This window comes from Gopherus flavomarginatus, chromosome 17 (genome assembly GCF_025201925.1).
Source record: "Gopherus flavomarginatus isolate rGopFla2 chromosome 17, rGopFla2.mat.asm, whole genome shotgun sequence".
Taxonomy (NCBI): domain Eukaryota; kingdom Metazoa; phylum Chordata; order Testudines; family Testudinidae; genus Gopherus; species Gopherus flavomarginatus.
The window spans coordinates 20,822,936-20,846,053 of record NC_066633.1 but is presented as its reverse complement, the minus strand read 5'-3'; the positions used below and the strand labels follow the sequence as shown (position 1 = coordinate 20,846,053).

General features: G+C 50.7%; 2 protein-coding genes across 2 annotated transcripts in view; one reads left to right on the top strand and one right to left on the bottom strand.

Annotated features, from left to right (window-relative positions):
• The window catches only part of FAM166A (family with sequence similarity 166 member A), an 84,262-nt gene extending 63,554 nt beyond the window's left edge, over positions 1–20,708 (top strand). Inside the window, 1 exon segment of the mRNA XM_050926393.1 lies at positions 20,533–20,708. Within this exon segment, the coding sequence (XP_050782350.1) occupies positions 20,533–20,630 (98 nt within the window). The 3' untranslated portion in view covers positions 20,631–20,708.
• On the bottom strand, positions 20,609–22,875 carry TUBB4B (tubulin beta 4B class IVb). Its single transcript, XM_050926375.1, has 4 exons — positions 22,691–22,875; positions 22,467–22,575; positions 22,283–22,393; positions 20,609–21,842 (listed from the first exon to the last, which is right to left on the bottom strand). The coding sequence occupies exons 1-4, from the start codon at positions 22,745–22,747 to the stop codon at positions 20,782–20,784; spliced, it is 1,338 nt and encodes a 445-aa protein (XP_050782332.1). The 5' UTR covers positions 22,748–22,875; the 3' UTR covers positions 20,609–20,781.
• Positions 22,876–23,118: the final 243 nt, after the last annotated feature.

Below are 23,118 nucleotides of genomic sequence, written 5' to 3'. Positions count from 1 at the left end.
CCAATGTGAAAGGCAGCTGACAGGTAAAGAAAAGATGGTTACTCATCTTTGTAACTGTTGTTCTTCGAGATGTGTTGCTCATTCCAATTAGGTGTGTGCGCACCGCGTGCACGTTCATGGGAAGATTTTTACGCTAGCAACACTCGGTGGGTCGGCTGGGCGCCCCCTGGAGTGGCGCCGCCATGGCGCCAGATATATATCCCTGCCGACCCAATGGCCCTTCAGTTCCTTCTTGCCGGCTACTCCGACAGAGGGGAAGGAGGGCGGGTTTGGAATGGATATGAGCAACACATCCCGAAGAACAACAGTTACAAAGGTGAGTAACCGTCTTTTCTTCTTCGAGTGCTTGCTCATATCTATTCCAATTAGGTGTTTCCCAAGCCTTACCTAGGCAGTGGGGTCGGAGTAAGATGTTGCAGAATGCAAAACTGCTGAGCCAAAGGCTGCATCATCTCTGGACCGTTGAACCAGAGCGTAATGAGAGGCAAAGGTATGTACCGAAGACCAGGTACCTACACGGCATATCTCCTGGATGGGTACACGAGCCAGGAAGGCAGCAGATGAAGCCTGGGCCCTGGTAGAATGTGCGGTGAGGTGACTCGAGGGAACGTTAGCCAAGTCATAACAAGTACAGATGCAGGCCGTCACCCAAGAAGAAATCCTCTGGGAGGAGACAGGTAAGCCCTTCATTCGGTCCGCCACCGCGACGAAGAGTTGGGGAGTTCTACGAAAGGGTTTTGTCCACTCGATATAAAATGCGAGCGCTCTACGAACATCTAGGGAGTGCAGTTGTTGCTCCCTTTGTGTTGAGTGTGGTTTCAGGAAGAAGACCAGAAGGAAGATATCCTGGTTGACATGAAAGGCCGATACCACATTAGGGAGGAACGCCGGGTGTGTTCGCAACTGCACCTTGTCCTTGTGAAACACAGTATACGGTGGGTCCACCGTGAGAGCCTGAAGCTTGGAGACTCGTCTGGTCGATGTAATGGCTATGAGGAAAGCTGTTTTCCAGGATAGGTATAGTAGCGAGCAGGTTGCTAGCAGCTCGAATGGGGTAGACATAAGTCTGGATAGAACCAGGCTGAGGTCCCAGGTTGGGGCGGGGCGGCGTACCTGGGGGTATAGGCACTCCAAGCCCTTGAGGAACCTAGAAACCATAGGGTGCGAGAACACGGAGCAGCCACTCTCCCCTGGGTGGAAGGTAGAGATAGCCGCCAAGTGCACCCTCAATGATGATATTGCTAGGCCCTGCTGTTTGAGAGACCAGAGGTAGTCCAAGATGGTGGGGATTGGGACCTCAGTGGGAGTAACATTTTGCGTTTTGCACCAGCAGGAAAAGCGCTTCCACTTGGCCAAATACGTGGCCCGAGTGGAAGGTTTTCTGCTACCCAGGAGTACTTGTTGTACTGAGGCAGAGCAACGTAATTCTGATTGGCTTAACCACGCAGCAGCCATGCTGTGAGGTGAAGGGACCGCAGGTCTGGGTGGTGAAGTCTGCTGTGGTCCTGAGTTATGAGGTCTGGGCGAAGAGGCAGGGTAATTGGGTTGGCTATCGACAGGTCGAGCAACATGGTGTACCAGTGCTGCCTGGGCCACGCTGGAGCGATCATGATTAAGCGAGCTCCATCTCTGCGGAGCTTTAGCAGAACCCTGTGAACCAGCGGGAACGGTAGAAAGGCATAAAGCAGTTTGCCTGTCCACGGTATGAGGAAGGCGTCCGAGATCAAACCCGGGGAGAGACCTTGAAAGGAGCAGAACATCTGGCATTTCCTGTTCTCGCGGGAAGCGAAGAGATCTATGCGGGGAAATCCCCACTTCTGGAAAACAGAATGGACAACTTCCGGATGAATTGACCACTCATGAGACAGGAAGGATCTGCTGAGTTGATCTGCCAGAGTGTTCCGAACGCCTGGGAGAAAGGAGGCTACCAGGTCTATCAAGTGGGCTATACAAAAGTCCCAGTGTTGGATGGCTTCCTGACAAAGGGGGGAAGACCGTGTCCCTCCCTGCTTGTTTATGTAATACATGGCCATTGTGTTGTCTGTGAACACTGAGACACAAAGGCCTTGCAAATGCTGTTGAAACGCCTGGCACGCAAGGTGGACTGCATTCAGCTCTCAGACATTGATGTTCAAGGCCAGCTCCTGAGATGACCAAAGGCCTTGAGTGCGAAGATGTTCGAGGTGAGCACCCCAGCTGAGAGATGATGCGTCCATTGTCAGGGACATAGAAGGCTGGGGCGGATGGAACAGCATCCCTGCACACACCAGGGAGGGCGTCAGCCACCAGTTGAGGGAGCATATGATGCTCGGGAGAATGGTGACTTTCATGTCTATGGCATCTCAGCTTGGGTGATATACCGAGTTGAGCCAGGATTGGAAGGGACGGAGGCATAGCCTGGCGTGTTTGGTCACGAAGGTGCAGGCAGCCATGTGACCCAGGAGACCATAACATGTGCGAGCCGAAGTCGTCGGGAAGTTCTGTAGGCCTCGGATAATTGTTACCATCGCCTGAAACCAAGGCTGAGGTAAGCAGGCTCTGGCGAGATTGGAGTCCAGAATGGCCCCGATGAAGTCTATCCTCTGTGTGGGAACCAGAGTAGATTTCTCTGTGTTGATCATCAGGCCTAGACGAATGAATAGGTCCTTGACGATACCCACATGATAGGAGACTTGTGACTCTGAGGTCTCTCGGCTGAGCCAATCGTCCAGATACGGAAAAACGTGTATCCGATGGCGGTGGAGGACGGTGGCAACTACAGCCATGCACTTTGTGAATACTCTTGGGGCTGCAGAGAGGCCAAACGGTAGGACCGTAAACTGGAAATGCTGACAGCTGGCCACAAACCGGAGGTACTGCCTGTGAGGAGGATAAATGGAGATGTGAAAATACACATCCTTCATGTCGAGGGCGGCATACCAGTCTCCGGGATCCAAGGACGGGATGATGGTCCCCAGGGATACCATGCGGAACTTCAACTTTATCATGAATTTGTTGAGTTCTCACAGGTCTAGGATAGGTCTGAGACCTCCCTTCACCATGGGGATTAGAAAATAATGGGAGTAAAACCCCTTGCCCCTTTCGTCATTTGGTACCTCCTCTATGGCTCCCATGGCAAGGAGCGACTGCACCTCTTGTAAGAGGAGTTGCTCGTGAGAGGGGTCCCTGAAGAGGGACAAGGATGGAGGGTGGAAGGGGGGGGTGAAATAAACTGGAGGTGGTACCCAAGTTCCACCGTGCGTAGGACCCAACGATCTGAAGTTAGGAGGGACCACGCAGGGAGGAAAAAGGAGAGGAGGTTGGAAAAAGGAGGGAAAGGATCCTGGAAAGTAACTGGTATGCTGTCCTGGGGCGTAACTTCAAAAGTTAGGTTTTGGCCCCTTAGGTGGCTTAGAGGGACCTTGATTTTGGCCCCCTTGGGATCCTGACTGTCGTCTATGGCCGGCCCTACCCGGCCTTCTACCAAAGTCCTGCCTTTGTCTAGGTGGAGGGTACGGGCAGTGAGGCTCGGGATGGAAAGGCCTGCGCTGAGTCACCGGCGTGTGCATGCCGAGAGAGCGCATGGTGACCCTGTTGTCCTTCAGGCTTTGTTGCCTAGGGTCCGTCTTTTCAGAAAACAGGCCTCGACTCTCAAAGGGCAGGTCCTGTATCGTATGCTGAAGTTCTGGCAGGAGGCCTGACACTTGGAGCTATGAAATACGCCTCATGGTGACTCCTGAGGCCAGAGTCCTGGCTGCAGAGTCAGCTGCATTCAACGAGGCCTGGAGGGAAGTTCTCGCCACCTTTTTCCCCTCCTCCAAGAGGGCTGCAAATTCCTGACGGGAGTCCTGGGAAACTAGCTCCGTAAACTTGCCCATCGCCGCCCAGGTGTTGTAGTGGTAGCGGCTAAGCAAGGCTTGCTGATTCACCACCCAGAGTTGGAGGACCCCTGCAGAGTACACCTTACTGCCCAGTAAGTCCATACGCCTAGCCTCCTTCAATTTTGGCACCGGGGCTTGCTGGCCATGGCGTTCCCTCTTGTTGATGGATTGTACAACAAGGGAGCAGGGAGGAGGATGGATGTACAAGTATTGGTACCACTTGGAGGGCACCATGTACTTGTGCCCAACTCCCCTGGCAGCGGGTTGAATGGAGGCTGGAGACTGCCAGATGGTATCAGCATTGAAATGGTAAGGCCACTCTTGTGGGGGCATCAGCTGACAGAATATCCACCACCGGGTCCTCTATCTCCAGAACCTCCTCTGCCTGGAGATTCATATTGCGCGTCACCCGTCTCAGGAGTTCCTGATGAGCTCTCAGGTCAATTGGAGGAGGGCCCGTGGAGGATGTCCCTGCCACCGCCTCATCAGGAGAGGACGAAGATGAAAGGCCAGGGACAAGTGGGTCCTGTGTGGCCTCGTGGACCTGGACGCCCTCTGGCTCCCTTGGTAACTCAGACTCTGGTGGGGGAGCTGGCACTTCCTCCGTAGTGGGAGGAGGGGGGCGGCTGATGGTCGCCTCCGGCACCCGGTGCTCTGATGCGGCAGAGCGAGATGGGGCTAGAGGTACACCTTGGGCCTGGTGATATGCCCAAGGCGTCCAGAATGACCACTGATGGGAGCCTTGATCTTGGGCCTGGGTCTCCTGGAAGATCCTAGTGGGCACATCGGGGTCCCGGTCCTGTGTATATGAACTATCTGCCTGGGACGACATGGATGGGTGGCAGGATGGCCAAGGAGGAGCTGAAAAACCCTCTCTGGTTGTTTTTGCTTTATGAGGCCCCAGGGATCGGTACCGGGAGCCATACCGGTACCGGGAATGAGATCGGGACCTACAACTGGAGCGGTACCAGGAGGTCGACCGGGATCTCAAAGCTCGGCGTCTGGATCGGCTGCAAGAGTCACGGTGCCTGGAGCGGTGCCGGGAGCTGGATCGGTACCGAGAGTACCGGGCTGGCAAATGGGATGCTGATCTGCACCGCAAGTACAACCGGTACCGAAGAGGTGATCAGTGCCAGGACTGCAAGCAGCGTCGGGACCGGGATCAGCGATGGGACTGGGAACGCCGGCGGGATCGCGATCGCGAGTGGTGCCGTTCTGCGGTGCCAATAGAAGGTGGTCTTATCAGGGCAGGCTTGCCCACAGACTTTATGACCCGCACCGGTGGTGCCGGGGGTTGAGGTAGCACAGACTCAGTCATTGCGATGAGATCCCTCACTGTGGAGAATGTCTCCGGTGTGGAGGGAATCGTGAGCTCAACCACTGCTCTTGGCGGGGAGCTTTCAGGGACCGGACTCGACGACCCTTGTGGGACCGGAATTGACAGTGCCAAGGTAGTCGGAGCCGCGACAGGTGTAGGTGCCGGGCGGTCTGATCTATCCGGGTGCTTTGGCTGCGGCGCAGAGGGCACAGAAGCAGCGGAAGTCTTAGGCCTCTTCACTCTCGGGGAAAGAGAATGGTGCCGAGGAAGCACCAATGCCAGAGATGGTCGGTGCCGAGGGGTCTTAGCGGTGCCGGCGCGATCCGGTGCCGAAGAGGCGCTTCTGGCAGTAGATTGTCCAGCGCTCGGTGCTGAGGGCGAAGGAGTAAGAGCTGCCTCCATCAGGAGCTGTTTGAGACGAAAGTCCCGCTCCTTTTTTGTCCTCGGCTTGAAGGCCTTGCAAATGCAGCACTTATCGGCGAGGTGAGATTCCCCGAGGCACTTAAGGCAGAAGTCGTGAGGATCTCCTGTTGGCATCAGCGTGTGACAGGCCAAGCACTGTTTGAAACCTGGTGAACCGGGCATGGGCCCTGGCACTGGGTGCGGGGAAGGGGATAATCCCTGAACCCCTCTTAACTATATACACTAACTAAGTAAAGAACTACTAAAAAATAACTATAAGTATAGAAATTTCAACTATATACACAAGAATAACGAGAAAAACTACAAGTAGCTAGGGAAGTGGAGGTCAGCTAAGCTGCGCTCCATTGTTCCAACAACCAACACGGGCAGCAAGAAGGAACTGAATGGCCATTGGGTTGGCAGGGGTATATATCCAGTGCGATGGCGGAGCCACTCCAGGCGGCGCCCAGCCGACCCACCGAGTGTTGCTAGGGTAAAAATCTTCCGACAAGCGTGCATGCGGCACGCACACACCTAATTGGAATCAATATGAGCAAGCACTCAAAAAAGAAGGATGATAATAGCGTACATTTTCTGAGCTTGGGCCAGGAAGAGGCCATTGGAGATATGATACTGAAAAATAACTTAGCAAGATAACAGGTTGTCTTCCTTAGGGAGACTCTTGTCTTAAGATGTTATTTTTATAATACCAGTAGCAGACTTCATTAGAATAAGCGAGGTCGCAAATAAGTTGATTACGAAATAGAAATTCTGTGGACCTGCAGTGGGATCCATGAAGGAACTTATGCATTGCAATGCTGCGTGTCGCCACGCATAGACAAATCACAGGAACAGCACTGATCCACCAAGCTGTTAGGCACCCAGGCTCCCTATACAATGAATAAGCAAAGAGAGGTGCCTTAGAATGTGATCCACAAAAGGCTTAGCTGGGAGCCACCTAAGCTAGCCAATGGAAGAGGCTGATGAGACAGGTGTGTGCTAAACCCCACCCCTCTCTCAGAGATAGGCACTGTGACAAAGTTCCTCCTCTGCCTTGGTGGGTCCTGCACTCATTGGCAGATTTGCTCACCTCAGTGATCTTTCCCACAGTCTGGATCAACTTCTCCTGTGTCTGATCAGGAGTTGGGAGGTTTGGGGGGAACCCGGGCCCGCCCTCTACTCCAGGTTCCTGACCAGGGCCCTGTGGATTGCAGCTGTCTATAGTGCCTCTTGTAACAGCTGCATGACAACTACTACTCCCTGGACTACTTCCCCATGGCCTCCTCCAAACACCTTCTTTATCCTCACCACAGGACATTCCTCCTGGTGTCCGATAACACTTGTACTCCTTAGTCCTCCAGCAGCACACCCTCTCACTCTCCGCTCCTTGTGCCTCTTGCTCCCAGCTCCTCACACACACTTCCTCTCCTCTGGCTCCTCCTCGCCTGACTGGAGTGAGCTCCTTATTAAACCCAGGTGCCCTGATTAGCCTGCCTTGATTGGCTGCAGGTGATCTAATCAGCCTGTCTGCCTTAATTGGTTCTAGCACGTTCCTGATTACTCTAGTGCAGCCCCTGCTCTGGTCACTCAGGGAACAGAAAACTACTCATCCAGTGACCAGTATATTTTCCCTCTACCAGACTCCTGTACCCTACTGGTCTGGGTCTGTCACATATCCCTCCCCTCTGCTCAACACCAAGGGGTTGGGCAGCTTGGGAAGCCAGACAGTGCACACGTGACAAGCCATCGGCATTGCCATGACGGCTCCCTGCTCTGTTGCACACGGAACTGGGAAGGTTGGAGGGATAAGAACCACCTGGCCACTCTTGTGTTCTTCTCCTTGTTCTGCTGCATCCATTGAAGAGGGGCATGGTCGGTCACGAGGACAAATCTGCGCCTGAGCAAGTAGTAGCGCAATGCTTCCATGGCTCATTTTACGGCGAGGCACTCTCTCTCCACCACTGCATATTTTTGTTCCCTCGGAAGGAGTTTCCTACTGAGGTAAAGAATTGGGTGTTCCTCCTCCCCGACCATCTGTGATAGAACGGCCCCCAACCCTACTTCCGATGCATCTGTCAGCAGGATAAATTCCTTGGTGAAATCAGGGGCTATCAGTATGGGGTTACTGCAGAGGGCAGTCCGTAGGTCTGTGAATGCTTCCTCTGCTGCGTCAGACCATCTCACCAGATCAGGTCCATGGGCTTTCACTAGGTCTGTCAGGGTGCTTGCCCTTGTGGCAAGGTGGGGGATAAATCGTCGGTAATATCCCAGTACACCTAGGAATGCCCAGACTTGTTTCTTGCGATGTGGTCTGGGCCAATTTTGGATGGCCTCCAGCTTGTTCACTTGGGGTTTTACCAGACCTTTTCCCATAATGTATCCAAGATATTTGGCCTCTGTAAACCCTACAGCGCACTTGGCAGGGTTTGCTGTAAGGCCAGCTCACCTGAAAGTATCAAGGACTGCCTCCATCTTCTCTAGGTGGGTTTCCCAGTCTGGGGTATGAATGACCACATCGTCCAAGTAGGCAGCAGCATAACTGTTATGCAGGCATAATAGCTTGTCTATGAGGCACTGGAAAGTAGCTGGGGCCCTATGTAGTCCAAAAGGGAGGACAGTATATTGAAAAAGACCCTCTGGTGTAGAGAACGCAGTTTTTTCCTTTGCGTCTTCCGCAAGGGGAATCTGCCAGTACCCCTTTGTCAAGTCTAGAGTAGTAAAATACCGGGCATTACCCAGACGGTCCACTAGCTCATCTATGCGAGGTATGGGGTATGCGTCAAACTGGGATACTTCGTTTAGTTGCTGGAAGTCATTGCAAAACCTTGTGGTGCTATCAGGTTTGGGCACCAGCATGATTGGGCTGGACCACTGACTGTGGTATTCTTCAATGATCCCCAACTCCAGCACTTTTTTTACTTCTGCTTTTATTTCCTCCCTTTTGGCAGCTGGCACTCAATAGTGCCTCATTGTTATTCTGGCCCCAGGGTTCGTGACGATGTGGTGATATGTCTCAGTTGTTCGACCTGGTTTTGTCAAGAACGCATCTTGGTTCTGGAAGATCATCTCAGACACCTCGTTCTTCTGGTCTGGTGTTAAATTGGGAGACACTCTCACCTGTTTGGAAGGCTTGTTTTCCTGGGTTAGGACTTTTTGGATAGTTATACATGCCACTTGTGCATGCCAGGGTTTCAGAAGGTTGATGTGACAAATCTGTTCTTGTTTTTGGCGTCCTGGCTGCTGCACCTTGTAGGTTACTTCCCCCACAGGTTCAACCACCTCATAGGGTCCCTGCCATTGGGCCAGAAGCTTGCTTTCTGCCGTGGGTACCAATACCATCACCCGATCCCCTCGTTGGAACTGTTGGACTTTTGCTTGGCGATTGTAATGGGTTCTCTGGGCCTCCTGTGCTCTTTCCAAATGTTCTCATACAATAGGGGTGACCCAGGCTATCCGGTCTCGCATCTGTATTACATGTTCTATTATATTTCTCCCCTCATTGGGTTCCTCTTCCCAGATCTCTTTGGCAATATCTAGTATGCCACGGGGGTGACGCCCGTATAATAACTCGAAGGGGGAAAACCCAGTTGAGGCCTGAGGTACCTCCCGGATAGCGAACATAAGATAGGGTAGTAGGGTGTCCCAATCCTTCCCATCCCGACTTACCACCTTCCATATCATAGCCTTGAGGGTTCGGTTAAACCTTTCTACCAACCCATCAGTCTGCGGATGGTAGACTGAAGTTCTCAGGGTATGTATATGGAGCAGCGTACAGAGGTCCTTCATTAGCTTTGACATAAATGGGGTTCCTTGGTCTGTTAATATCTCCTTTGGTAGCCCCACTCAGGCAAAGATCCCCACCAGCTCTTTGGCTATCATTTTAGAGGCGTTGTTCCCCAGGGGGACGGCTTCTGGGTAGCGAGTAGCATAGTCCAAAACAACAAGTATATATTGGTGGCCCCGAGCCGTCTTCTCCAGGGGTCCCACTAGGTCCATGGCTATTCATTCAAAGGGGACTTCTATGATGGGAAAGGGTACTAAAGGTGCCGTCAGGTGGGGACAGGGACTGTGAAGCTGACACTCCAGGCTGGACGCACAGTACCTCCGCACTTCTTCATGTACTCCGGGCCAGAAGAACCATCATAGGACTCATGCCAGGGTCTTCTCTACCCCCAAATGCCCTTCAAAAAGATGACTATAAGCAAGACTTAATATAGCGTTCTGGTGTTTTTGAGGTACTAGGATCTGCTGTACCTTCTGCCCCTGTACTGGTGCAACCCGGTATAAGAGATTCTTCTTCATTATGAAGTAGGGTCCTGGTCCTTGGGTTTTCCCTTCCACGGGGACCCCATCTATTTCACTCACCTCCTTCCTAATGTTGTCGTACCTTGAGTCTTCAGCCTGGTCCCGTCCAAAATTTCCTCTCCCAGGGCTAATCTGCCCAAGATCTCGGGGCCCAGTCTCTGTTGCCTCTACTGGTTCAGAAGCGTTAAGGTGGGGGGTCATACTCAGGTGCTTCTCCCTCCTGGGTGGCCTCCTTTTCAGTTGTTCTGGTCCGCCTACCTACAAGAGCGACCCTCTGGCTTTGAGTCAGTATTCGGGTTCCCAAGGCCTTAGCTGCTCTCCTTTTCCCTTTTCAACTTTCTAACCTGTCTGGGAATGGAAAATAAATCTGGGGATATTTCAGAGAAGACTAGGGGTTGACAGTCTACTGTGGATGCCTCACTAACTTCAGGGTTCCCCTCTTTCTCCAATCCTCCTACTGGGAGTAAGTTTCCAAACCCTGGGAAGTCCCTCCCTATAAGCACTGGGTATGGGAGTTTAGGGACTACACCTGCTGCTACCTCAGTAGTGTTCCCCTGAATCTTGAGTTTTACTGGGATGGTGGGGTAATAACCAACTGTCCCATGGACGCAGGTTATCCCAGTACGCTTAGCCCACAGCAGCTGACTACACTTGACGAGCTTCCCCGAGACAAGCATGATAGCACTGCCTGAATCAACCAGTGCCGTGGTCTCTGCCCCATTTAGCGTCACTGGTCTGGTGTACATATGTGGGGTTAGTGAGACCCCCACAAGGTGGATTAGGGAGCATGGGTCTGCCCAGTTCCCCAGATTACGCTGCATCGGCTCCTCAGCATTGGGACACTGTGCAGCTATATGTCCCCACTCCCCGCAGGCATAACATCTGTATGGAGGCCTAGGCATTCCCCGGTCTCTTGCTTTGGGCAATCTAACATCATGATCCTCTTCTCCCTCCATGCTCCGACTCTTTGTGGCCACTGGTGGGCCTTCAGACCCTCTCTTTTTCCACCTGGGCCCTCCTGGTGGTCCAGTCACCCGAGCTCTAGGGTTTGGTGCTGCTAGTTTAACCCAGGGTGCCTCTTCCTTAACTGGTCGGGTCAGCTTCTTCGCCATCCTTTGCCTGTCTACCAGTGCAACAACCTCATCATAGGTGGAGGGTTCGTTCTGGCTGACCCAGGCACAAAGGTTTGGCAGTAGTCCCCTCATGTATCGGTCGATGACCAGAACATCTAGTATCTCTTCCGGACTCCGGGACTCCGTTCGCAACCACTTTCATGCGAGATGGATGAGGTCATACAATTAGTACCACGGGGTTTTGTTTTCCTGGTACCTCCACTCGTGATACCGCTGGGCCCGCACTGCAGTCGTTACCCCACATCTGGCCAGGATCTCTGCTTTCAGCTGGGGGTAGTCTGCTGCAGCCTCTTCAGGCAGATCATAGTAAGCCTTCTGGGCCTCCCCACACAGGAATGGGGCAAGGATGCCAGACCACTGATCTTGAGGCCAGGCCTCCCACAGGGTTGTCCTCTCAAAGGCCAGAAGGTATGCCTCTACATCATCCTCCCGTGTCATTTTCTGCAGCCAACGGCTGGCCCGTATGACCTGCGTCCCATCATGGCCGCGGTTCAGCTCTGTAAGGGTCTTTACCTGGTTTACCAGTTCCCACAACATAGCCCAGTCTTGAGAAGCCTGGTCCATCAGCAGGCGATTAGTCTCTTGCTGCAGCCGTACTGCCTCCTGTTGGGCGGCTGCCTGGACATGGGTAGCCTCCTGCTAGGCCGCCGTAGCTTGTATCAATGCCTGTACTAAGTCATACATTGTGGTGAAAAAAAATAAACCCTCTACTTTTTTTTTTAAATCACTCTCCTTCTTTTGCCGTGCTGTGCACACCAAATCCTACTACTGACACCAGCTGTGACAAAGTTCCTCCTCTACTTTGGTGGGTCCTGTGCTTATTGGCAGATTTGCTCACCTCGGCGATCTTTCCCACAGTCTGGATCAACTTCTCCTGTGTCTGATCAGGAGTTGGGAGGTTTGGGGGGAAACCGGGCCCGCCCTCTACTCCGGGTTCGAGCCCAGGGCCCCATGGATTGCAGCTGTCTATAGTGCCTCTTGTAACAGCTGCATGACAGCTACAACTCCCTGGGCTACTTCCCCATGGCCTCCTCCAAACACCTTCTTTATCCTCACCACAGGACATTCCTCCTGGTGTCTGATAACGCTTGTACTTCTTAGTCCTCCAGCAGCACTTCCTCTCACTCTCTGCTTCTTGTGCCTCTTGCTCCCAGCTCCTCACACACACTTCCTCTCCTCTGGCTCCTCCTCGCCTGACTGGAGTGAGCTCCTTATTAAACCCAGGTGCCCTGATTAGCCTGCCTTGATTGGCTGCAGGTGATCTAATCAGCCTGTCTGCCTTAATTGGTTCTAGCACGTTCCTGATTACTCTACTGTAGCGTCTGCTCTGGTCACTCAGGGAACAGAAAACTACTCATCCAGTGACCAGTATATTTGCCCTCTACCAGACTCCTGTACCTCACTGGTCTGGGTCTGTCACAGCACCTAACTCCAGGCTGAAGGCAGGTGCCCATCTCTGCTTAGCAGTCTGTGCCTTAGATGCCTAAGGCATTTCTTGAGGCAACGAGGTAGGTGCCTGCCTCATTTGACATTAAATAACAGAAGAGGAGGTGATTTAGTTTGGGACTGGTCCTGCTTTGAGCAGGGGGTTGGACTAGATGACCTCCTGAGGTCCCTTCCAACCCTGATAGTCTATGATTCTGTGACGCCATCCACTAACAACTTGTATCCCATTGGGCAGAGCACTCAGCTGGTATGTGGGAGCCAAGGATTCAATTCCCCCCTCCCTGGCAAAGGGCGTGAAAGGAAGTGAAACCATGGTCTCCTACTGTTCAGGAGAGTGCTCTAACCACTGAGCATGGGGATATTCTGACACGGTGCTCCCTCGCTAATGCACTGTGGATAACTAATGAAAGAGTGACTGGAGCCCACCTCAGAGGTGGCTGCCCTACTAGATTACAAAATCATTCTCAGTGTCACACTCTCTCTGGTCCAATGACTGTTACACCATGGATAAATACTAACAAAAGTGGCTCTAAGATCCATCAGCTGCTTGTGGTCAGGAGGTGCTTATAGCTTGCCTATGGACTCTGACACGATTGAGGATGCTCGGTTTTTGGCTTTGATTCTTTACTGGGCAATTGTTTTCCTGCCCCAAAGGTGATCTCACATGAATTTCCACCATAGCGTTCTACTCTGCCACCTCTCCTCTTCAATAAACAAGAAGGCATGGAGTGAAATGCCATAGGTATAGCATCCAACTTCATTTTCCATTTCATCCATCCTTGAAGATGCCATCAAGTGGCTTTCTCATTGTCTAGTTGAAGCTGAGGCATGGATAACAGTGAATTCTTAGATCCTATATGAGTCCATTCCACAGCCTTGGACTGGTGTCTCGGGGGAAAAAACGTTTCCTGTGCAAAGGAATTTTTCCCTTCTTGTAGGTAATTCCATTGTGCCAAAGGTATGGAGTTATTGACAGCAACCCTTACCCTGGACATTTCTGTCATATATCAGGAATCCTCAGGGTTGATAGCTTCATGCCCAGATAGAGTGCACTGCTGTTGTCCAGCTGAGCAGCAACACAAGTGTGTATTACCCAGGCCAAGACGTCAGCCACAAGAATGGGGGCACCCAGTCTCCCAGTCAGCTGCACACACTTGACTTGCGGAGACTGCTGTGTGAAAGCTCAGTGTCAGCAAGGCCTAAACTGTGACCTGACTTCAACAATTGCTCAGCTGGACATCAGCAATGCCGGGGTGGGAGTCAGGATAGCAGTACCTGGGCAGGGAGCTCCCTCCCGGCACACAAGCCGAGGGGGGAGCACACAGCACCAGCCGCCAAAGAACAGAAATAGGAACTGCTGCGATGCCCCTTCCCAGCGTGGAGCTATCTGCCATGCCCTCCCCACCTAGCCTTCCCTCACTCCCCTACCCTCCACCCCCTCATTCACAGTGAGCTTCTGCCTTTCTCCCCTCCCTTCTGTAAATGAAAACTGAGATCTTCCCCATACTGATGGGAGAGGAGGAGAAAAGAAACAATGAGACAGTGAGAGAGCAGCATAGAAACAGGAACAAATTAAGCATAGGCAGAGAGGAGAAAAAAGCAGGACTGAAATTCCAACTGCAAATACAGGCGACTGTGACTCTCGGAGTCTCGCATAATCTTAAAGGGACAATTGTGTGTCCACAGAGCTACACATTTGTATAAGGACTGTCTCATGGTTTCCAGCAGAGATGAGCAATAACCAGCAGCTATGCAACTAGCAAATGGTTAGTTATAATTTTAAGAGCAGATTCCAGGGGCTATGATGGGGAAAAGCTAGTTGGGACATATTCATGGTTATGGAAACAAGGTGCAAAGCAGAAGATTCAGGAAAGGACTTGTGCTAGAAGTTGGCAACAGCATCTGTTAGAAAGAGGCACATCAGGTAAAGACCTGACAGCTGAGGTCATGAGTGAGGGGCTTAGTGGAGAAATTTGAGAAATGCAGCCACTGTCAGTTTGGGAGCTGGGCTGCGCCTTCTGTTACTGAAAGGGACCACCTCTGGAACCTAGAGTAAATGCAGTCTTGCCTTCAAGACAGGCAGGAGTCTTGATGACATATAGGCCTTTTGTCGCCCTTCAGTTAAGAGTTAGAGTCTGAAGTATAACTAGTCTCAAAGAAAAACAGCCTAATCGACTTTGATAAGTGTGAAATGGAAGCAGCATTCCCTTTGCACTGATCTCAAATGCTACAAAAGTTCTGAAACTTCTTAAGCTGTAAGCCCTGTAAACAGCCTAGGTTTTGAAGGAAAAGTGGAAAATTAATCATCTGAACTTAAGAACGGTCAGACCATCTAGCACAATATCTTGTCTTCTGCCAGTGGTCAATACCCGATGCTTCGGAGAGAATGAACAGAAGAGAGCAATTATCATGTGATCCAGCTCCTGTTGTCTAGTCCCAGCATGTGTCAGTCAGAGGCTTAGGGACAGCCAGAGCATGGTGTTGTATTCGTGAACATCTTGGCTAATAGCCAGTGATGGACCTAGCCTCCATGAACTTATCTAAATCTTTTTTGAACCCACCTATACTTTTGGCCTTCACAACATCCAATGGCAATGAGGTCCACAGATTGAATGTGCATTGTGCGAAGAAGTACTTCCTTTTTGTGGGTTTTAAATCTGCTGCCCATTAATTTCATTGAGTGATCCCTGTGGTTTTTGTGTTATGCGAAGGGGTAAATAACTGTTCCTTATTCACATTCTCCACACCAGTCATGACTTGATAGATCTCTACCGTGTCTCCCATTAGTTGTCTCTTTTCCAAGCTAAACAGTCCAATCTTTTTAACTTTCCTCATACAGATGTTGTTCCATACCCCTGGTCATTTTGTTGCCCTTTTCTGTACCTTTTCCATTTCTAATATACCTTTTTTGAGATAGGGCAACCACAACTGTACACAGGAATCAAGGTATGCGACTATCTTGGATTTGTGTAGTGGCATTATGATATTTACTGTCTTATTAGCTAGCCCTTTCCTAATATATCCTAACACTGTTCGCTTTTTTGACTGCCGCTGCACATTGAGCCGATGCTTTCATACAACTATCCATAATGACTCCAAGACCTCTTTAGGGAGTGGAAACAGCTAATTTAGACCCCATTGTTTTGTATGTACAGTTGGCATTGTTTTCCAATGTGTGTTACTTTGCACTTACCACTTGATTTTATCTGCTATTTTGTTGCCCGGTCACCCAGTTCTCTGAGATCCATTTGTAACTCTTTACAGTCAGCTTTGGACTTAATTATCCTGAGTAATTGTATATTGTCTGCAAATGTTGCCACTTCACTGTTCTCCCACTTTCCCAGATCATTTATGAATATGTTGAACAGCACTGGTTCCCATACAGATTTTTGTACCATTTTCTAACATAATAAAAATGTAAAACTTAAGAATCTAATAAATGTATGTTAAGCTAGATAATTGCTTAAAGAAATATGTATATAGTCTATCCTCTTGGTTAGCTAAAAGCACCAAATTATACCAGCCATTGAGACTCAATCTTTCTTTAAGACTTTAACTAAAAAGACAAAAGCAAAAGATTAAAATTGTTTAACTTATTATTAAAATCAGCCCATCCTATGTGAAAATGACTTGTGCCCCTCTATCTTTTTCAAGAAGCTTACGGGCTGTTGGATTATAAGGGACCATAACTGCAATACTGCCCACCCATGGTGCCAGGCTGGGGAGGATGCATGAGGAGGAGGAAGATGACAAGTCATATAGTTCAAGGATGGCCAACCTGTGGCTCACAAACTACATGCAGCTCTTTTACCATTAATGTGCAGCTCACAAAGCCCGCCTATAGCCCCTCATCCTCCACTTACCACTGGGTGGGAGAGCTCAGGACTGCTGCCTTATAGCAGGGTTGTGTGGTAGGGGCTTCTGTAAAGCAGGGAGGCGAGTCTTGGGGCTTCAGCCCTGTGGGGTGCACCTGCCAGGGCTTGGGGCTTCAGCAGGAGCAGGGCTGAAGTCCCAACCCCCAGCTCCTGGCAGTCGTGCCCTAGCTCTCGAACTACTGAAGATTGTTATATATGGCTCAGAAGGCCAGTAAGTTTGGCCACCTCTGATATAGTTTGTTTCATTGATCTGCTGCCATCTGAAAATTTTCACAGGGAGGGGGCTGAGGTGGTGCCTACCTGGCCTTGGCTACCTGGATAGAAAGGAGGTGGCTCTGTAAGGAAAATTCTCCACAGCTAAAAATGCCAAGCCCTTGACCAGTAGGAAAAAGAGCTCTGTTTGTCTCTGACAGTGACATCAGCTTGAATTTAGACTGGTGCACACTGAGGGACCTTTCGGCCTTACAAAACAGAGGCCAGAAGGACATGGTGAGCTAAGCCACCCTTAGTCCCTGCTCTTCTGCAGCTGGGCTGCTGTCCCTCTTGCCTTCATGGGGCAAGCCGCTGAGGGAAGGACGCTCAGTGTCACCAGCTGCCACTGCAGGTCAACAGCCCCAATACTTAGGTATGTCACAAAATGCCATCCCTCTCCTATTTTCTCAAGGAGCAGGAAAAGAGCTAACGCTGTACCTTATCTAAAGCAGCTGCAGACCTCCTAAGCAGCTTCACTGTATTAGGTGTGAAAATCTAGTTTTTATTTTTAATATCTTTATTTCATTATTTGATGACAATGGCTTTTCTTCTCCCAGAGAATTCCTTTTGTGTGTGGCTAGAAGCAGCACATCCATGGGCTGCTCTTTCCTACATTGATCTGGCTTTTTGCCCTCTGTGAGCATGAGAAGGGGAAAACGGTGCTGATTTGATTTCCCCTTTCAGAGTTTGTCCCCATAATCCTCCTTCAGAGCAGGGAGTGAAATTAGGCTCAGGGATTGTTCCAAAAATATTTCAAGCAGTTATGATCTCCATGTCCTCAAAGAGGCTGGTCTGATTGCCTTCCTCCCCACACATGGAACCTTCTGAGCCTCTGAAAAGAAGAAACAGGGATGAACGCCCCCAAAGCTTCACCTCTCTCTTGCATGGGATCCACATGAGGCAGATGAGTCTGTTTCTCATGCAGGTCTCAAGTGGTGTGAGTAGGGTTGCAGCAGAGGGAATTTAGCCCCAAGGTCCCTTACTGCTTTCTGCTGTGCTAGAAGTGCCCGTGCTGCGTTCAGTGCTCTTCATCCATGATCCAAGGAAACAGGGAGGAGGTGGAAACAGCTCTGCAGGCAGCACAGCTGCTGATGCACACTCTAGGGAGATGGGTGCTATCTTTCATCTAGTGCAGAACCCCTATGACATCACTCCCATCACAGCAGTGAGGAACTGCTTGCCCCAGAGCCAGTTGTTCCAATCCTGCCTACCTCCGTTGCCACTTGGGGGAGAGGGGCTCAAAATGACTTCCCACCCCAGTCTGAGTTGAGGGAAGCTGTGCTATCCTGAGCACCAGCCAAGCTCCCAATCAAGTCACTCAACAAGCAGAAGAGTGAGCAGGGTACACAGACCTTTCCTTTTGCCAATGGGTTTTCTTGGCCCACCTCTCCTAAAGTCTGCAGGGGCAGCAGCCCCTGCAAGTGTCCCAGAAGGGGGAAGCAAAGCAAAGGAAACAATCTCCCCAAGCAACAAAAGCAGTCCTGGGGCCCAAGGGGGAAATTAGACAATGCTGAACTGAATTGTTATAAAATGAAGAAGTTTGAAATGTCCCTCCAAAAAAAATCTCTGCAGCTTAGAGGTCTGCATGAGATGCCTTGTGCCAATGAGGAGGAAAAAAGGATCAAAGGACTAGGGGACCAAGGCATTTGGAAAAATCAGAGAAATTCACAAGTCTGAGTTCAGCACTCAGGCTTCCTAAGAATGGGATTCACAAAAGCCAGCACATATAGCCACCTAAACTAGCCAATAGGAGATGCCAAGAAGGGGGGGAAAATGTGCTAAATCCCAACCTTCACCAGAGGTTCATGCCTAAATCCAGGCTGGAGGGAGGTGCCTAGTTCTGCTTGGGATTATCACCTATGAACTCTCTGCAAGAAGCTGCCAGCACGAGCTACTCCCCCCTAGCTTTAGTTAAGGTACTCACCTGAGTTGTGAAAGACTCCCACTTCAAGTCTCCCTTCTTCCAGCTGGGAAGGCATTTGAACTTGGCTCCCTATGCCCTTAGGAAGGTGCCCAAACCACTGGGCTAGAGGTTATTTTGTGTGCAGTTTATCACTCTCTCCTGTTGAAGTTGGTCCACTTTGGCTAAATAAACATTGGAGCTGGCGAACTGGATGTCTGCCTCTTTGCCTTATCAGGCAGAAGGGGGGGGGGTCTCCCCCATAACTACCTTAAACACTGGGCTAAAAGCCAAGAGCTCCTTCATCTGCCCCCAGCTATTTTCTATGCAGTTAAGCAACACGTGAGTATCTGTCACCCGTAGGGCCTACAGAGTTCCCCATATTCATGAACTGCTCTGGACCTTACCTATCTGCCACAAGCAAGGATGCAGGGCACAGACCCAAAAACAGAAACTTAGGCCAGGTCTATGCCAGGAAATTGGGATGGTGTAACTAGGGCCATCCTTACCCATATGCAAAGTACACAGCTCCATGGGGCACCGGGAAATTTGGGGCACCAAATTTCCTGGTGCCCTGTGCAGCTGCATGCTGCTCCAGCTCTTCCCCAGGGCCCCCACCCCCACGAAGACTCCAGAGGCAGTCAGGCCTGCACCCACCCATAAGTAGAGCAAGCCAGCCCCAGCCTGCTCCCAGGGAGTTCTGGGGGACAGTTCCCCCCTCGCCCCAAGCTTGGGAGCCAGGTCACTCCACTTCCCCACAGGAAGTATCCAGCTCCACCCCAAGGCCTAGGACAAGGCCACACACAGCCCCCCCTCCCACAGTGGCCTAGGGGCCAGCCCCTCCCCACACCCAGGTCTCCCACAGTCTCCCCACCTAGGGCACCAAAATAGCTAGGGCCAGCTCTGGGTGTACCTCCATCACTCAGGTGTTAAAAAAAAAAATCCACACTCCTGAGCAACTTAAACCAACCTAATCCCCGCTGTAGATTTATGTTGAAAAGACTACTTTTCATGTTGACATAGGTGCTCTGCCTCCTGGAGCGGGAGTAGCTACACTGACAGAAGTTGCTGCAACCTTTCAAGTGTACAGCTGCCCTTAGGAAGTTTCTACTGTAAAAACTGAAGGGCCCATTAAGTTTAGATACCTATAGGATTCAGTGGCAGGAAGAGGGATTTTTGCAAGTATCAGCCAGCAGTACACAGATCTGTGCTTTATGCACCTCACTCTCTCAGGCTCTAGCCTTAAGTATATTGACTTCCCCCATACTGGTCAGACCTCTGATTTCTCCAGAGCACTTTAGACAGTGCTCAACTCTTAAAGGTGACATAGAAGCAAGTACTGTTGCTGTAATGATAGCCAGATGAGAGCTGAAAGGCCTTATTGTGCCATTAAAAAAAACCTAGGTTTCACCTGTTTCACTGCAAAAAATTATAACAGGCAATTCTTATCTATTAATCAGGCTCACTAGCCCAGGCTCCTCTCCCTCCAAAGAAGCCCCAAATAAATAGGCACCTAATTTGAATCTTGGGCCTCATTTGTGAATCATCAGCCAGCAGGAAGGAGTTTCAGGCCCTCTCTTCATTCGAAAACCCCCACAAAACAAACCAGGCAAACCTGCAAAATTGAAACTGCTGGTGTTCTTGAAAGCAAGTTTTTTGTGTGAAGACCCCTGCCTTTCAGAGAGCTGGGACAATGCAAGTTGAGTACAAACTTAGTCTTTTGAAACCATCCACTAATTATGCTATAAATGTTAGCAGTGTACAGCATATTCAATAGACATTTTTGTAAGTTTGCTCTAAACTTACAGATGGAAAGTATTAATTATGCATTTCAGTTCACTAACTGCACAACTGCTCCACACCTCTGGCCGTAGCCTTATTTCAGTCCACTGAGCAAGTGGACATTGCAAGTAGACATCCTTAACTCTTATCCACAGTAGCACATAAAACCAGTTTGTTCCGGTATTTTCAACTAAAATTAAGAGCAAAATAAGCAAATGTTTATGCAAAAATAAAACTACTGTATTTTGATGTTTTTCAGCCCTCAGACACAGCTATTCCTTAACATTTGGCAACAGTACCCGGAAAGCCTACCAGAAAGCACAGACACAAAACTGTGCGCTGTGAAAAATGCTTTAATTGTGATGTCTGTACAGCATTTGACATGAAGTCATCAGGAAACAGAAGTGGAAGGTACACAGTAAAGACATGAATAAAGACGAGTTTCTGAATGAGAAAGGAGCTCATACAGCTTTAAACATAATTTACAGGAGTAGCTACTGCACAGCTTTTATGCTGCCTCTTCTTCAGCTTCCTCCTCAAACTCCCCTTCCTCCTCAGCTGTAGCATCCTGGTACTGCTGATACTCAGACACCAGGTCATTCATATTGCTCTCAGCTTCAGTGAACTCCATCTCATCCATGCCCTCTCCAGTGTACCAATGCAAAAAAGCCTTCCGGCGAAACATAGCAGTGAATTGCTCAGAAATGCGCTTAAATAACTCCTGGATAGCTGTACTGTTACCAATGAATGTAGCAGACATTTTCAGACCCCGGGGTGGGATATCACAGACAGCAGTTTTAACATTATTGGGAATCCATTCAACAAAGTAGCTGCTGTTTTTGTTTTGTACATTAAGCATTTGTTCATCCACCTCTTTCATTGACATGCGGCCTCTAAAAACAGCAGCTACTGTGAGATAGCGGCCATGACGTGGGTCACATGCAGCCATCATGTTCTTTGCATCAAACATCTGCTGTGTGAGCTCTGGTACAGTTAAAGCACGATATTGTTGGCTCCCACGGCTGGTGAGTGGAGCAAAGCCAGGCATAAAAAAGTGCAAACGGGGGAAAGGAACCATGTTAACTGCTAGTTTACGCAAGTCAGCATTAAGCTGACCAGGAAAACGCAAGCAGGTGGTAACTCCACTCATGGTTGCTGACACCAAATGGTTCAGATCACCATATGTTGGAGTAGTTAACTTCAGGGTTCTGAAACAGATGTCATAGAGTGCTTCATTATCAATACAATAGGTTTCATCGGTGTTCTCTACAAGCTGGTGTACAGAAAGAGTGGCATTGTAGGGCTCCACTACAGTGTCCGATACTTTAGGAGATGGTACAACACTGAAAGTGTTCATGATCCTGTCAGGATACTCTTCACGAATCTTGCTGATTAAGAGGGTGCCCATGCCAGAGCCAGTGCCACCACCAAGAGAGTGGGTAAGCTGAAAGCCCTGAAGACAATCACAGCTTTCTGCTTCTTTCCTTACAACATCTAATACAGAGTCAACCAATTCTGCACCTTCTGTGTAGTGGCCCTTTGCCCAGTTGTTTCCTGCTCCACTCTGACCTGGAAGAGAGCCATTTTCACATCAGATTAACACAGCAAGCTCTATGCTTGCAAGGAAAATGAAGGATGAGCCCCAAATACGATTACTCAACCAGAGGAAGACTCACCCACCCCACCCACCCACCCACTCTCATTACAAATCAATGATAAGATACCACTCAAGTATTTTGAGCAAAATATTTCATACTGTTTTACTTTCAATTTAGTTAGTGTTACATTCAAAACAGTTAGCTGTGAACTACCTAAATTAGCTTTCGTTCCCGCTTGTCAAGAACTGGTGCAGTCTGAACGCGTCTGCTACAGGGGAAGTTCCCAGGGCGCCTCTATCCGCCCAAGACCAGCTCCAGCTGAACGAAGATACTGACCGTTTACCCCGCTACGGCCACTCGTGGCGGCCCCACCCGCCGCCGGGCCCGGCCCACGCTGGCCCCCCCACTTACCGAAGACGAAGTTGTCGGGCCGGAAGATCTGCCCGAAAGGCCCGGAGCGCACCGAGTCCATCGTGCCCGGCTCCAGATCCACCAGCACCGCGCGCGGCACGTACTTGCCACCTGCGGGAGAAGGAAGCGCGTGAGCGCGGGGCGGCCGGGAGAGGCGGGGCGGGGGCGACGGGCCGAGCCCTACCTGTGGCCTCGTTGTAGTAGACATTGATGCGCTCCAGCTGCAGGTCGCTGTCGCCGTGGTAGGTGCCGGTGGGGTCGATGCCGTGTTCGTCACTGATCACCTCCCAGAACTGCAACAGACACTCGCGTCAGCCGAGCCGAGCCGAGCCGCCCCTCCCCCGCCCCCGCTACTCCCCGGCGGGGCCGGGCCGCGCCCGACCCAGCCGGGCCACACACAGCACTGACCTTGGCCCCGATCTGGTTCCCGCACTGCCCGGCCTGCAGGTGCACGATCTCCCTCATGGCGGCGGCGGCGCCCAACAACCTTCGGCGACAACAGTCACGCAGCAACCCGCACACTAGCTGCGTCACAGTGGCCAACCGCCACCGCTTATATACCAAGGGATTGCGCGCGCACCGTGCCTGCCCCCGCCCTCAGCGACTGCGACAGCCACTAATGGTCGCTCATAACGAGGCTCAGCAAAATAAGAACTCTCCGGTAGGTTGAAACGACGTCACTCAAATTGCTAATCCCGCCCAATTCCACTCCGCTCTCTATTGGTCAGACTGTTTAACGTTTTTTCCGTCACAATTAGCAATCGCCCTCCTTAGGGCACTTCTCATTGGCTCGATTGAATGATTGATATCGTGAGTGATTGGCTGTTTCCCTTAGC